Here is a 16,980-nt window from a genome sequence, read left to right on the forward strand (position 1 = left end):
GACAAAGAAACACTAACACACACTGCATTGAAGTGCTGCTGTGAGCCTAAAGCTGCTTCCATACTAAGGCAGTGAACTAGGATCAGAGTCTAGAGCTGTGGCAGTCTAGCTGAGGAGTTATTAGAATTTTAATTATTCATAAAGTTACTCCACTACTGTGAAATGAGCTGGCTAATCCAGCAGGGATGCCCAGACAAATGGATGCCTACACATGACAAAGTTAAATTCCTATAGTGGGTCCTGTTAGCCACTGTTTGCTCTGTATCACTTCTTAATTTGAAGAGAATTTTATAACCCATTCCATATTAAAAAGTGTAATTATTTTCATGTCCCATCCATTCCCCAGCCCTAAGAATCGTTTCATCATCTGTAAATTTCCATTAATTTAATTGGTTTACTCTTTTCAAATATTTGTTGAGTGTTTCAATGTAGATACAGGGTTGCTAAAGTCTGGTGCATGCCAACAATTTATTCTTGTACAATAGGATGGAATCTATTTTACTATTTTCCCCTTGTAAACAGGAAAAGATTCTGAGATATAATGTTAGATTTCTCCTTTGAAACACTTACCAGTAATTACCATGCTGCTCATGTTAGAGTTCGGACTATTGAGTACACTGCCTGAAAGAAGTTCGTCAGATCCTCTCTAAAAAGAAAGAGACAGTAAGAGTTTTTTCCCCCTGTATTTTTGTTATCTTTAATGTTGATATTAAAAATATCAGTTTGACAGGGCAAATCCCTTCAGAGAGCTTTAAATGAACATTACATAACCTATTAAGATTTGAGAGATTCTCCCTTTTCAGAAAAGTGACAGTAAATAAAAAAATTAAAATCTAGATAATACAGTATATTTACATAGCATCTCTCAATTCAAATAATTCCATACACACAATCACTTCATCCACAGCTGAAATGCAACCTCCAGGGACCACAAGAGCTGTCCAACAGTACACAACTTCTGAAATATTTTAGAACAGGAAGTTATTAATATTTTATCCACTGAAACTAAATGGGGAATTCAGGCAAATAGTGCAATTAGAATTTGACCAAAGTGCTAGGGCAGTACTACTATTAGAAACAGTTCAAAGCAGACTGTGGTGTTTTGCACTTCTTTATAATACATAAAGGAACCGTGAAAACAATTTTTTTTTTTTGGTTGGAGGATGGATTTCTTTTTGGTTTAAACTTCACAAAAATAAGAAGAACATCATCTATTTTTTCTTAGTCTTCTTTTTGGATGATTTCAATGTAGAACGCAGATACCAGAGGAGATTTGGTGTTGAATCCTTAAAGAGGGATCCTTTTCCCCCAAGCATTTTGAGTTAAATAGGTGTTAAAAATAAGTCCGAAGCAGCCTAAATACTTAAAAATATATATATTTCACCTCTCAGTGATCAGGTTTCATTTCCTTCCAGGATAGAAAAAAACACCCAGACAAGTATGTCTAATGTAAAACAAGTATGATTTTGTGTTTGTTTGTTTTAAATCTTTCAGGCCTTCCTCATAAGCCAAAATGAATTTAAAAGGACATAAGCCTCCCCTCCTTTGCATGTCATCATTAAAAGGCTACTGGATTTTTCATGTCCAAAATAGGTTAGGACCTCACTTTTGTGTCTTAATTCAAAGGTATCTCCAATAGCACCAATGCCCTCAGCACCAACCCAGGCCATTGGGTCATTACTAAAAAGGATGAGTGCCAGCTACTGAATCACCAAATATTACTCTGCATGAAATCTATGTTTCCATTCTGAGTACTGGCCACAAACTGCTTTACTTACAAAATCTTTATAATAATCAAGATGTTTCAGACTGTGCTGCCTTGAGACAGGTATTATCTACCTCTGTTTGAAAAGCATCCTGTATATTTTGGATAGTTCTTCATTCTAAATAATAAATACATACTAAACTAATCTGAGGATATCACAATACTAAGTGGTATGCTTATACCAGGATGCATATAATCAAGCCCAAACTGTAATATTAGTGTATATATTATATATGCATGTGTATATGAAGAGGAATATCAAAACATATAACACATTTTGAAGTATTCCATATCTAAGATCCATAACATCCTAGACAACACACCAAGCCATTCCGGTCACTAAGCTTATTCAGTTTTGAGCACTAGTTCTCAAAGTTATTTACACAGACTATTCCTGAATAATTTTAGTTTGCCTCACACCCTTGTTGATTCTAGATTCTGCTCTACACATTTTTGGGTTCAAATTGGCAACGTGATTTGACTTAAATTTAATAAAAGAAAACAGCAGAGAGTCTTGGCACTGTGTCAAGGTTCCTCCCCCACTCTGAACTCTAGGGTACAGATGTGGGGACCTGCATGAAAAAACCCCCTAAGCTTATCTTTACCAGCTTAGGTCAAAACTTCCCCAAGGTACAAAATATTACACCCGTTATCCTTGGAATGGCCGCTACCACCACCAAACTAATACTGGTTACTGGGGAAGAGCTGTTTGGACGCGTCTTTCCCCCCAAAATACTTCCCAAAACCTTGCACCCCACTTCCTGGACAAGGTTTGGTAAAAAGCCTCACCAATTTGCCTAGGTGACTACAGACCCAGACCCTTGGATCTTAAGAACAATGAACAATCCTCCCAACACTTGCACCCCCCCTTTCCTGGGAAATGTTGGATAAAAAGCCTCACCAATTTGCATAGGTGACCACAGACCCAAACCCTTGGATCTGAGAACAATGAAAAAGCATTCAGTTTTTACAAGAAGACTTTTAATAAAAAATAGAAGTAAATAGAAATAAAGAAATCCCCCCTGTAGAATCAGGATGGTAGATATCTTACAGGGTAATTAGATTCAAAAACATAGAGAACCCCTCTAGGCAAAACCTTAAGTTACAAAAAAGATGCACAGACAGAAATAGTTATTCTATTCAGCACAATGCTTTTCTCAGCCATTTAAAGGAATCATAATCTAACACATACCTAGCTAGATTACTTACTAAAAGTTCTAAGACTCCATTCCTGTTCTGTCTCTGGCAAGAGCAGCATACAGACAGACACAGACCCTTTGTTCCTCTCCCTCCTCCCAGCTTTTGAAAGTATCTTGTCTCCTCATTGGTCATTTTGGTCAGGTGCCAGCGAGGTTACCTTTAGCTTCTTAACCCTTTACAGGTGAGAGGAGCTTTCCCCTGGCCAGGAGGGATTTCAAAGGGGTTTACCCTTCCCTTTATATTTATGACACGCCCCCCAAATCTCAGCTAGAGTGAAACACTGGCTGGGATTTCTTCCTGGAGCTCTAGGAAAACAGAGTTAATAAGACACATGCATCTCTAAATATACTACCAAGTACATAAAGACTAACAATATTTTCCACATCTCAAGGACGATTTTAACCAGTTGATTCTGGGAAACTTTCACGGGAGAGTGCATCAGCCACTTTGTTAGAAGCTCCTGAGATGTGTTGGACGTCGAAATCAAAATCTTGGAGAGATAAACTCCACCGAAGAAGTTTTTTGTTAGTTTCTTTGACGGTGTGAAACCACTTTAGTGCAGCATGGTCGGTTTGCAGGTGGAAACGCCGTCCCCAAACATATGGGCGTAGCTTTTCCAGAGCGTAGACAATGGCATAACATTCTTTTTCAGTGACTGACCAGTTGCTTTCCCTCTCAGACAGTTTTTTGCTGAGAAACACTACAGGGTGGAATTCTTGATCAGGTCCTTTCTGCATTAAAACTGCTCCCACACCACGCTCGGACGCATCTGTGGTTACTAGGAACGGTTTGTCAAAGTCTGGGGCCCTTAGTACAGGGTCAGACATGAGTGTCGCTTTAAGCTTGTTAAAGGCCTTCTGACACTTTCCGGTCCACTGAACAGCATTTGGCTGTTTCTTTTTGGTTAGGTCTGTCAGTGGGGCAGCGATTTGGCTGTAGTGCGGTACAAATCGTCTGTAATAACCGGCCAAGCCTAAGAAGGATTGAACCTGTTTCTTTGACTTTGGGACAGGCCACTTTTGGATAGCATCCACTTTGGCCTGTAGGGGGCTGATAGTTCCTTGACCCACCTGGTGTCCAAGGTAAGTCACTCTGTTTAGGCCTATTTGACACTTCTTAGCCTTAACAGTTAGTCCTGCCTCCCTTATGCGCTCAAGGACTTTTTGTAGATGTTCCAGGTGGTCTGCCCAGGAATCCGAAAATATGGCCACGTCGTCAAGGTAGGCGACTGCATATTCTCCTAATCCCGCTAGGAGACCATCTACAAGTCTTTGGAAAGTGGCGGGTGCATTTCGCAGCCCGAAAGGGAGTACATTAAATTCATACAGCCCGAGATGTGTGATGAAGGCTGACCTTTCCTTGGCAGATTCATCTAGCGGTACCTGCCAGTACCCCTTGGTTAAGTCCAAGGTAGAGATGAACTGGGCCCGTCCCAGTTTCTCTAATAGTTCATCTGTGCGTGGCATTGGATAGTTGTCTGGGCGAGTTACAGCATTTAGCTTACGGTAGTCCACGCAAAAACGTATTTCCCCATCTGGTTTGGGAACTAGAACCACTGGAGATGCCCATGCACTTTCAGAGGGGCGGATTACCCCCATCTGTAACATATCCTGGATCTCCCGTTCTATAGCAGTTTTAGCTTGAGGAGACACCCGGTAAGGTTGGACCCTAATTGGGTGAGCATTACCTGTGTCAATGGAGTGGTATGCCCGTTCAGTCAGTCCTGGGGTGGCTGAGAACGTTGGCGCGTAGCTAGTGCACAGCTCCTGGATCTGCTGTCGCTGCATACGCCCAAGGGTCATGGAGAGGTTCACCTCTTCCACACCACCACCACATTTCCCTTCATAGTAGACACCTTTGGGCCACTCAGCGTCGTCTCCTCCCTGGGCTGTAAACTGACAAACCTTTAATTCTCTGGAATAAAAGGGCTTTAGAGAATTAATATGGTACACCTTAGGCTTTCGGTTGGAGGTGGGGAATGCTATGAGATAATTAACAGCTCCCAGGCGCTCCTGGACCGTGAATGGCCCTTCCCACGATGCTTCCATTTTATGGGCCTGGAGCGCCTTTAAGACCATGACCTGGTCTCCTACTTTGAAGGAACGCTCTCTGGCATGTTTATCATACCAGGCTTTTTGCTCTTTTTTGAGCATCCTGTAAGTTTTCTCTAGCAAGGGCTAAAGAGGTTCGGAGGGTGTTCTGTAGGTTGGTTACAAAGTCCAGAATGTTAGTTCCTGGAGAAGGTGTAAATCCCTCCCATTGCTGCTTCACCAACTGCAATGGCCCCTTAACCTCACGGCCATATACAAGTTCAAATGGGGAAAACCCTAAACTGGGATGTGGTACAGCTCTGTAGGCAAAGAGCAACTGCTGCAACACTAGGTCCCAATCATTGGAGTGCTCATTTACGAATTTACGTATCATGGCCCCCAAAGTTCCATTAAACTTCTCCACCATGCCATTTGTTTGATGATGGTAAGGAGTGGCAACCAAGTGATTTACCCCATGAGCTTCCCAAAGGTTTTTCATAGTTCCTGCCAGGAAATTAGTCCCTGCATCGGTGAGGATGTCGGAGGGCCAACCTACCCTGGCAAAAATGTCTGCTAGTGCCTGGCACACACTTTTAGCCCTGGTGTTGCTTAGAGCTACTGCTTCCGGCCATCGGGTGGCAAAATCCATGAAAGTCAGTATGTACTGCTTTCCTCTGGGTGTCTTTTTCGGAAAAGGACCCAGAATATCCACAGCTACTCACTGAAATGGAACTTCAATGATGGGGAGTGGCTGGAGAGGGGCTTTGACCTGGTCTTGGGGTTTTCCCACTCTTTGGCACACCTCACAAGACTGGACATAGGTAGAAACATCCTTGCCCATTCCCTCCCAGTGGAATGACCCCCCCAAACGGTCTTTGGTCCTGTTCACCCCAGCATGGCCACTAGGGTGATCATGGGCTAAGCTCAAGAGCTTGGCCCGGTATTTAGTTGGAACTACCAACTGTCTCTGAGGATGCCAGTCTTCCTGGTGTCCACCAGAAAGAGTTTCCTTGTATAAAAGTCCTCTTTCTACAACAAACCTGGATCGATTAGAAGAGCTGAGAGGCGGTGGGTTGCTCCGTGCTGCCGTCCAAGCTCTCTGGAGGCTTTCATCTGCTTCCTGTTCGGTCTGGAACTGTTCCCTTGATGCTGGAGACATCAGTTCCTCATGGGATTGTGGACCTAGGCTTGGTCCCTCTGGAAGCGATATAGGGGATGGAGCTGTTTCTGTTGACTGTGAACCGCTCTCCGCTGGTGCACTATGTTGGGATTCAGGCTCCGGCTGAGCCTCTTGGGTCGGGTTATCGGCTGCTGCCAGTTCAGGTTCGGTGGGGCCCTCTGGTGTTGAGGTTGCAAGTACTGGATTCAGTGCTGACACGGGGTCTGGTGTTGGTTGTTCGGCTGGTTCCGGTTCTGGGACTGGTTCCGTCTGGGTCTCTGGGACTGGATCCACTACTGCTGTTGCAGACATTGGCCTGGGGTCCAGGTCCATCACCTCTGACTGGGTCCTGATAGAAGTTTCTGGAACAGAGCTAGGCCTCACGGCTTGTTTAGCCTGGCTGCGGGTGACCATTCCCACCCTCTTGGCCTGCTTCACATGATTGGCCAAGTCTTCCCCCAACAGCATGGGGATGGGATAATCATCATAGACTGCAAAAGTCCACATTCCTGACCAGCCCTTGTACTGGACAGGCAACTTGGCTGTAGGCAAATTGAAAGAGTTGGACTTGAAGGGTTGAATCGTCACTTGGATCTCTGGGTTGATTAAATTGGGGTCCACTAAGGAAGCATGGATAGCTGACACTTGTGCTCCGGTGTCCCTCCACGCGGTGACCTTCTTCCCGCCCACACTCACAGTTTCCCTCCGCTCCAAGGGTATCTGGGAGGTATCTGGGCCTGTGGACTCTGGTGTGATTCCGGTGCAATGAACTGTAATCTGTTGGGGTTCTTGGGGCAGTTGGTCTTTACATGCCCCAGCTCGTTACACTTAAAACATCGTCCAGCTGACGGGTCACTGGGGCGAGGAGGGTTGCTGGAGAACGGGGTGGTGGGACGATAAGGGGTCTGGAGGGTTCTTTGGGAGGTAGGTGGGGCTTTGGGCGGCCCCCGGTAATAGGGTGTGGTCTGGGGTGGTCCCTTCTGGTCTCCGCTCCAACTGCGACCAGTTTTCTTCTTCTCTGCCACCTCCACCCATCTGGCTCCAATCTCTCCTGCCTCAATTACAGTTTTGGGTTTCCCATCTAGGATGTATCTTTCTATTTCCTCCGGAACCCCCTCTAAGAATTGTTCCATTTGCATTAGGAAGGGCAAATTTACTGGAGATTCAACACTTGCTCCTGATATCCAGGCATCCCAATGTTTCACAATGTGATAGCCATGTCGGGTAAATGACATGTCTGGTTTCCACCTTAGGGCTCTGAACCTCCAACGAGACTGCTCGGGTGTTATCCCCATTCTGACTCTCGCCTTGGATTTAAACAGTTCATACTTGTTCATGTGTTCTTTAGGCATTTCAGCTGCCACCTCAGCTAAGGGTCCACTGAGCTGCGGCCTCAGCTCTACCATGTATTGGTCAGTAGAGATGTTGTACCCAAGGCAGGCCCTTTCGAAGTTCTCTAAGAAGGCCTCAGTATCATCACCTGCCTTGTAGGTGGGGAACTTTCTGGGATGGGAAGTGGTACCTGGAGAAGGATTGCTAGGGTTTGTTGGTATATTCTGCTGGGCCTTTATCTTCTCCACCTCCTCCACATGCTTCCTCTCTTTTTCCTTCTCCTCCAGTTCTTTGGCCCTTGCTTCCATTTCTTTGTCCCTTGCTTCCATTTCCCTCTTGTGGGCAGCCTCTTGGTGTTGTTCTGCCTCCCTTTCTTGTTCCTTCTTCAGCTGCATGAGTTCTATCTGTCTTTCATGTTCCCTTTGTCTTTCCTCAGCCTGAAATTTGGCGAATTCGAGCTGTAGTCGAGCCGCGGATTTTGCCATTCTAACCTCTCTGTTTTTACTAACTTTACACCCGAGGTTTAGAAATAAGCAAACAAAACTTGGCTGTAAAATTTTGCTGTGCTGGAATAGAATACCTATTCTCTGATAGTGATTGTCAGCCTACAGAAAAAGACAATTCCCTTGTCTCTGCTCTGGGCCCAAATTAAAGCAAAAAACCTCCAACTACTTGGAAACCTGCTTACCCAGCCCAAAGAAAAAGCAAATGGGTAGAACACACACCCCCTATTTACTTTTAGGAAGAAAAGAGAAAAAAAACCCCTCTGGGTTGGAAGACTGAATTTCCCTGCAGGAGTTAAGTACCCTGCCTCCAGGCAAAGAAAACCTGCAATTCACAAGATAATCCCCTTTTGTCTCTGCTTGGCCACAAAGCAGAGAGAAACCAAGCTGCTTTCAGTTTCAAAGCTGCTTTCTGGACTTTCTTTCCAAAGAAAAAAAAATTTCCTTTTTAAAATCTGTATTTCTAGTTCAAAAAATCTCAACTGGATCTCAGATGATTTCAGGTTAATCCCACCACTGTGCCACCATGTCAAGGTTCCTCCCCCACTCTGAACTCTAGGGTACAGATGTGGGGACCTGCATGAAAAAACCCCCTAAGCTTATCTTTACCAGCTTAGGTCAAAACTTCCCCAAGGTACAAAATATTACACCCGTTATCCTTGGAATGGCCGCTACCACCACCAAACTAATACTGGTTACTGGGGAAGAGCTGTTTGGACGCGTCTTTCCCCCCAAAATACTTCCCAAAACCTTGCACCCCACTTCCTGGACAAGGTTTGGTAAAAAGCCTCACCAATTTGCCTAGGTGACTACAGACCCAGACCCTTGGATCTTAAGAACAATGAACAATCCTCCCAACACTTGCACCCCCCCTTTCCTGGGAAATGTTGGATAAAAAGCCTCACCAATTTGCATAGGTGACCACAGACCCAAACCCTTGGATCTGAGAACAATGAAAAAGCATTCAGTTTTTACAAGAAGACTTTTAATAAAAAATAGAAGTAAATAGAAATAAAGAAATCCCCCCTGTAGAATCAGGATGGTAGATATCTTACAGGGTAATTAGATTCAAAAACATAGAGAACCCCTCTAGGCAAAACCTTAAGTTACAAAAAAGATGCACAGACAGAAATAGTTATTCTATTCAGCACAATGCTTTTCTCAGCCATTTAAAGGAATCATAATCTAACACATACCTAGCTAGATTACTTACTAAAAGTTCTAAGACTCCATTCCTGTTCTGTCTCTGGCAAGAGCAGCATACAGACAGACACAGACCCTTTGTTCCTCTCCCTCCTCCCAGCTTTTGAAAGTATCTTGTCTCCTCATTGGTCATTTTGGTCAGGTGCCAGCGAGGTTACCTTTAGCTTCTTAACCCTTTACAGGTGAGAGGAGCTTTCCCCTGGCCAGGAGGGATTTCAAAGGGGTTTACCCTTCCCTTTATATTTATGACACACTGTCAGAGGAAATAATTTTTAATTAGATCAAAAGAATGAACTTAAAACAGACAAAACTGAAAGGCGATTCAGAGAAGCTATGGAACCTTTCCATTATTCACTCTACATGACTGTTCTCAAATACAAAGATGACTGAAATATAGAAGATGGAACTCATTGAAATGTTCTCTCTCTCTCTTTGAAGATCTAAATTTCTACCCCAATATCTGCTAAGGAGAGGATATCATAGTTTGACATCAAAATTATGGAAGACAGGATAGTTGAATTTAAAAAAATATCTGCACTTCTGTGCCATCAGCCCACCAATATATTTCCACTGAGGGATTTTACCTCTGTTTGCAATGGACAAAAGTAATTAGTGATGGCAGCTATCATAAAAAAACTCAGTTATTACTTCTACTAAATAGACTACACACAGTTTAAAAACAAAACAAAAACAAAAAAAAACTATGGTAGTTCCTCAAAAAAACTCTAATATAATAGTACTTCAGTTTGCTTGTAAGACAGCCCTTCCACTGCATCCAAAGTGAATTCCCATGCTACTCACTGTACTGACCTGGATATATTCAGATTCTGTTTTCATTGCTTCATTTGAGGGCAATTACTTGCTCATTCTCATGCCTGAACATAGACAACACACAGGCCACATCTCTAGCAGTGCTGGATCTAGGCACATGCAATTTTGAGTCTAGAAGGCTTTCAAGTCCCTCACTTCTCAAGATTTTTTATTTTTGTTTTGGAAAGATGGATGCTATCTCAGACTTGGCAAAGCAACAACTCAAACTCACGGAATCCTGATCTGTCTTAAGTAAATGCCAGAACACTAACCCTACGTATTTACCCTACAAACGGAAGACTGTACAGAACGAACAAACTACTTGATGAACTACTAATTTTACTTAAACTACTTAAACATGGAGTTTATTAGACCCAGCCTCTTTTAAATGATCCTCACTCATGCCTGCAAATTCAGTTTTGTCCTTCCTATCTCATCCTGTACCCGTCAGTGCAGCCTTTCACCAGAGATGTGAAGAAAAATATTTAAAGTGTGGTTCTACCCAGAAAAGCAGCTGTGTAAAAGTGACATTGTGGGATTCCTCATGCAGGACCAAATTTTCAAAAAAAAAAAAGATTCAACTGTCAACTTAAGCCTTCAATATGCGACTCCAAAAAGCAATTTACAAACTTCAGAAGCATAAATTGCTTCATGTACTGTAAATATGAAATATCAAAATTAAAAGAAGTGGAATGTAGGCAATGTGTAACTGTGTATAATACCACTGGGCAACAAATACAATCAAATCTTTTAGTTCTTTCAAAAATTATAGGACAAAACTATAGGTAAGAAGGAAGTGCAGTGCAGTGACTAGCCACAGTGTCTAGATCTTTGCTTTAAATGTTGCAACTAATTTAGAACCCATATTATAATTAGTTTCAAAATGGTGTGTCCCAACACGCATTACTTTGAAAATGTGTCTAATCTGAATGCCAGAGGTTATGTTGCATACCTTCCTAGTTTTATCAGGCCATTACAGTCATCAAAATCCCCAGAAGTCTAACCACGAGTGAGGCTGGCAAAAAAATCTATTGTCAACTATTTTTCTGACATCTCCAGAATAATATATTTTAACTCTAGTACAAATCTCTTTCCACATTTAAGAAGCAAAGAGTAGAAATAAGCAGCAAATTCTCAAACTTTTTTTTTTTTTAAATCTATTACTGGACTTCATAAAACTTGGTAGCAATTAATTGCCTCATGAGGACCTGTCAAAAAATTTCTGGAAGTCTAAACCATAAGTTGTCTGCCCAATTTTTTATTAACTCTTAAGAAGAGAAAAACTTTTTGGAAGTCAATTATTGTACCTAACGTAACAGATTTGTTTAGGTTAAAGAAGGCTTATTAAAAGCATTACTCAAATTTGCAGTCTCTTGTGACAATGGAAATAAACAAAACACAAAGTGAACGGTGTTACGACAGTCAACAAATGAACAAAACTATCCCTCTATTTCAAACACAGTAGTAAAAGCCAACATTATCATCTACTATACAGTGACACAATTAATATCTGAACAGTTTTTAATTACAATCTGGTGATGGGGATATAATAATTATAAAATAAATTCTGTTAACTCTTGGGAGAGATTTTGATTTACCGATGATACATATCTACGTTAAGTAGAGCATAGGACACTTTTTTTCTGTAATGAAAGAAAGCAGAAAAATGTTAAATGGTAGTTTTAGTTACATTGTACATTTACCACAGTTCGTCTCAGCCTAGGCGCATATGTCAAACCATGAGCATAACACCACTGTGAAACACTCAGGGTATGTCTATATTGCAATAAAAGACCCACAGCAGAGCCGCAGCTGGCCTGAGTCAATTGACCAGGCTCTGAGACTTGCTGCCACAGGTTTTTTATTGAAGTGTAGGTGTACCCTTAGCTTCTAACAGCATCTACAGGCAACTGAAAACTAGTAGTATGATGGAGTAGCAGCAGCATTGAAAAAAAAGGGTTCAGAATAACCAGTGACTGCCATTCCAGTAGCTAGAGTCATCCTTCTTCAGGGTAAGTTTCTTGCCAATCCAACTATAAAGTGTCTTCAGGCATTAAAAAAAAACAAAAAAAACATTGCCTCCAGAGATGAAAATACTAAGAGTTTGAGTTAGTATATTGGGGGGAAGGAGAGGGCACAGAAAAATAATCGCTCATTTACATATTTCAATTTGCATGAGCGATAGATATGAATTTCATTAATATTCTGTTGTCATATGATAATTTTTTAGTGAAATACAGCATGCATATATTTTGTTTATGCTTATGTAGTGAAGAGGAAATGCATTTATGAATAGACATCTTACCTTACACACTGACCTCAAATAGCAATATCCCCAATCTGCTCCAAAAATAACTAACAGAAGCCAACTCACTTCGGAGAGCAACATACTATTACTTGACTTCCCAAGGCCAGGGCCCCTGGAGTATGCGTTACATCTGTACACATTCTTGTCCTACCTACAGTCCAAAAGAAATTCCATGCAGGTTCACAGGTATGCTACAACAATCCCTACTTTCATCTCTGCCACATCACCATATAGACAAAAGACTTGTCTAACACAGTTTTTACTGATTTAAATACCATTTAGTTAAATCAGGACAAAAACTGTGCATAGACCAGCCCAACAACTCTGTATTCCACCAACAATTGGTAATTCATTGCTGTAATTTGTTTTTAAATTCACTTGTCTTTCTGTAACTAATTGGACATTACACGAATACCTGTCGTCATTTGTCCTATAAATCCTCTCCCTCTTCCTCACTTCTCACCAAAATTTCCTGTAAGCTGCGCCGCTACGTAGCAGCCTATTTAGCACCGCGCGGGGGCTCAAGGAATCCGCCTGGGGACCTGCTGCGGTCAGTGAAGGGGTGCCCCTTCCCCAGCCCCCAAACTGGTGCAGCTGGGGCACAAGACGCCCCTCCTCCGTTCCAAACTATGCTGAGGTGCGGCTTGGGCCAGCCTCAAGCACGGCCGGAGTGACCCGGACCCAACCACGGCTGGGCAGCCCAGACCTGCTGCGGCGGGGCGGCACAGTCAAAGCGGCCAGGCTCCAGCCAGGGTGGCCCTCCCCTGGCCCAGACCTGCTGGGGCCACGGGATGGGCGCCTATCCTGCAGCTCCAACCCCAGAGCTGCCGTGGTGGGGAGAGGTGCCTCCCCACCAGCCCAGGTGCTGCTGCTGCGAAGAGAGAAACTTGTGGGGGTCCTCTCTCCCCACCAAAGCCCGTGAGCACCCTCCTGCACCTCAAATCCCTCATAGAATCACAGGATATCAGGGTTGGAAGGGACCTCAGGAGGTCATCTAGTCCAACCCCCTGCTCAAAGCAGGACCAATCCCCAATTTTTGCCCCATATCCGTAAATGGCCCCCTCAAGGATTGAACTCACAACCCAGGCTGAAGCTCAAACCACTGAGCTATCCTTCCCCCCCTCATCCCTGGCCCCACCCCAGAGCCCTCATCCCCTGTACCCCAATCCTCTGCCCTAGCCCTGAGCCCCTCATCCCTGGCCTTACCCTAGAGCCCACACCTCCAGCTGGAGCCCTCACACCTCAACCCTCATCCCCAGAGCCTGCACCCCAACCCTCTGCCCCAGCCCTGAGCCCCCTCCCACACTCCGAATTCCTTGGCCTCACCCCCACCACATGAATTTTGTTATGTGCTTCGATGTGAAGGTGATGTGTGACACATCACCTCCATATTGGTGCACATAACAAAATTCATTCCGCACATGGGTGGGAAAAATTAGAGGGAACACTGCTTCGCACCCCAGCAGACCACAGATCCTTTACATCTCCCTCCTACCATCCTCTCTCCTTCTCTCACATATTCTCCATTTCAACTCACTGCAGAAGAGAATATACCTCCTTTGGTTATAACCAATCACATGTTAAAAAGCCACCTATATCTGTATAACAGAGTATAAAATGAGATTTTCAGAGCAATCTAGATTTAGATACATCTTTCATTAAAATTAGATGTATCTGAATCACACTTAGGTCTTGGAAACTTAAACCACAATGTGCATATTTAAATATGTATATATACATATGCCTGAGGAAGGAGATGCGTCTTGCACTGTACCCCGAAGATCACTCAACCTGGGCTCTATCAGACCAGAAAGAAGAGTTGCAGAGTCAAGAACTAAACAGCTGCCAAGAATACATGCCACCACACTTACACCTACTGACTATGAGCTTGAACACTTCTGAGTCAACTACCATGAGAGAAAGAAGGCTGAAGCAGTTTCTCAGATAGCCAGAGCCCCACAACTTTAAGCATCCAGATACAAATATGTAGCCATCCTGATCGATTCTCTGGGGTAATACATTCCCTTCAGCCATTGCCAGCTTAAACGTGGGAAGCCACATTCTGTGCCAGCTGTAACTAAATAGTAATACCTTGGCCGAGGCAGTGAGACTAGGGAGAAATGTACTGCTGATCACGCCTGAGACAGAATATCAGTTTGAATGTGCTGATTTAAGCGACAGGTTATATACCACAGCTGTTAGATATGAAATTGCAGAACTGAGCTCCTTCAGAACTCTTGGGTGAGTACTATCTAGTCCTGGTAACTTATTACTGCTCAATTTAGCAATTTGTTCCAAAATCTCCTCTACTGACAACCTCAATCTGGGACAGTTCCTCAGATATGCTACCTAAAAAGAATGACTCAGGTGTGGGAATCTCCCTTACATCCTCTGCAATGAAGACGGATGCAAAAAATTCATTCAGCTTCTCTGTGATGGCCTGGTCTTGCTTGAGTGCACCGTTAGCACCTCAATCATCCAGTTGCCCCACTGATATGTTTGACAGGCTTCCTGCTTCTGATGTACTTTAAAAAAAAAAATGTATGCTGTTAGTTTGTGTTTTTTGCTAATTGCTCTTCAAATTCTTTTTTTGTCCTGCCTCATTCTACATTTACACTTGACTTGCCATAGTTTGTGTTTTCCTCAATAGGAAATTTTAAAGTATGTCTTTTTCCATCTAACTGCTTCTTTGTTGTTTAACCATGGTCCTCTTACTGTATTTTTTTTTATTATTTTATTTTTTTAATTTGGGATATACATTTTGTCTGGGTCTCTGCTATGGTGTTTTAAATAGTTTCCATGCAAGCATTTCACTCACAACTGTTCCTTTTAATTTCAATTTAACTAGCTTTCTCATTTTTGTGTAGTCCCCCTTTTTGAACTTAAAATGCTACTGTGGTGGGTTTCGCTGGTATTTTCCCCCTACAAGGATGAGAAATTTAATTATATTATGGTAGCTACTACTGAGCAGTTTGGCTATCTTGACCAGTTGGACCAGATCCTGTGCTCCGCTTAAGACTAAATCGCAAACTGCCTCTCTCCTTGTGGGTTCCAGAAGTAGCTGCCCCAGGAAGCAGTCATTAATGGGGACTAGCAATTTCTCTGCATTCCATCCTGAGGTGACATTTACCCAGTCAGTATGAGGATAGTTGAACTCCTCCATTATTATTGGGTTTTCTGTTTTTGTAACTGCTAATCTCCCTGACCATTTCACAATCACCATCACGATCAAGCGGTATTCCTATTGCTATACTGTAGTTATTCAAGAATGGAAATTCTACCCATATAGATTCTATGGTACTATCTTGAATTAATGAAACTTTTACTTTATTTGATTCTATGCTTTCTTTCATATACAGTGCCACCTCTCCTCTCGCCTCCTCCCCCCAGTGCGACCTACTGTCATTCCTATATATTCTGTACCCTGGTATTACCCTGTGCCATTGTTTATCATCATTTCACGAAGTTTCTGTGATTCCTATGATACCAATATCTTCATTTAACACCAGGCACTCAAGTTCACACATCTAAGTTTTTAGATTTCTAGTTAAGTATTTTTCTATCTGTCTAAGTTTTCAGCTAAGTTTTTTAGTTTTTAGTTGTCTGCCTTCATGTGATGTAACTGAAGGGAACTCTTTTTCATTTGACCGTTTCCCTTCAGTTCCTACCCGTACTTTATCAGCTTCTATCCCCTACTCCTTACTAAGACATAGGGTATCCCCTTTAATAAATACTCCATCTATGGGATGTCTCTTTCTGAACTATGTGCTTCTCCACACCTGTCAGCTTTCACCCAGCTCTTAGTTTCTAAACTCCTCTACGACCTTTTTAATTTTACTTGCCAGCAATCTGGTTCCCTTTTGGTTTAGGTGGAGCCCATCCTTCCAGGATAGGCTCCTCCTTTAGCAAAAGGTCTCCAGTTCCTAATAAACCTAAATCCCTCCTTCAAACACCAACATCTCATCCACACACTGAGATCCCACAGTTCTGGCTGCCTAACTGACCTTGCACACGGAGCTGGAAGCATCTCAGAAAATGCCACCATGGAGGTCTTGTACTTTAATCTCTTTCCTAGCAGCCCAAATTTAGCTTTCGGGACCTCTTTCCTACCTTTTCCTGTGTCACTGGTACTTACATGTACCACGACCACCAGTTCCTCCCCATCACTTCACGCAACTACATCTAAATTGGCTCAAAAGGTCCACAACCTTCACACTCTGCAGACAATTCACCTTGCAGACTCCCAATCATCATAAACCCAACTATCTATATTTCTAATAATCAAATCTCCCACTACTACTATCTCTTCCTAATAACTGGGGTTTCCTCCCCCAGAAGATGTATCCACTCACACTGAGGATTCCCATCATCATCTACAAGTAGAGACTCAACGATGGGCTCATTTCCCTCCACTCCAGCTTGATGTTTTCCCCAAGACTTTCGTTCTCCTAAAGAGCACAGAGGTTGTCAGTCTTTCCTTTAATTAGTTCAATCAGGGCCCTAACTCTCTCACCCAACACTCACTACTGTTCAGCTAGGTAAAAGTCATCATTTGTGTCCAGAAGACAATACCTTAATCCATGGTTTTGGGCAGGCTGCATTTTTAAAATCTTGGCTAATCAAATATATACAGTTCAGAGAAATGGAAAATTTGTAATGAGAAGAATAGC

At 42.9% G+C, this 16,980-nt stretch overlaps 1 protein-coding gene across 6 annotated transcripts in view; it reads right to left on the minus strand.

Annotated features, from left to right (window-relative positions):
* The window catches only part of PTBP2 (polypyrimidine tract binding protein 2), a 95,222-nt gene that overhangs the window by 58,906 nt on the left and 19,336 nt on the right, over nt 1–16,980 (minus strand). For 5 of the 6 annotated variants that reach the window (XM_048860497.2, XM_048860498.2, XM_048860496.2 and 2 more), the window contains one exon: nt 571–646. The exons of the other annotated variant lie outside the window; for it this stretch is intronic. In XM_048860497.2, coding sequence (XP_048716454.1) covers nt 571–646 — 76 coding nt within the window. The remainder of the gene's footprint in view (nt 1–570; nt 647–16,980) is intronic. 6 annotated transcript variants of the gene reach the window in all.

The sequence above is a fragment of the Caretta caretta genome, chromosome 8, assembly GCF_965140235.1.
Source record: "Caretta caretta isolate rCarCar2 chromosome 8, rCarCar1.hap1, whole genome shotgun sequence".
In the NCBI taxonomy this organism is placed as follows: domain Eukaryota; kingdom Metazoa; phylum Chordata; order Testudines; family Cheloniidae; genus Caretta; species Caretta caretta.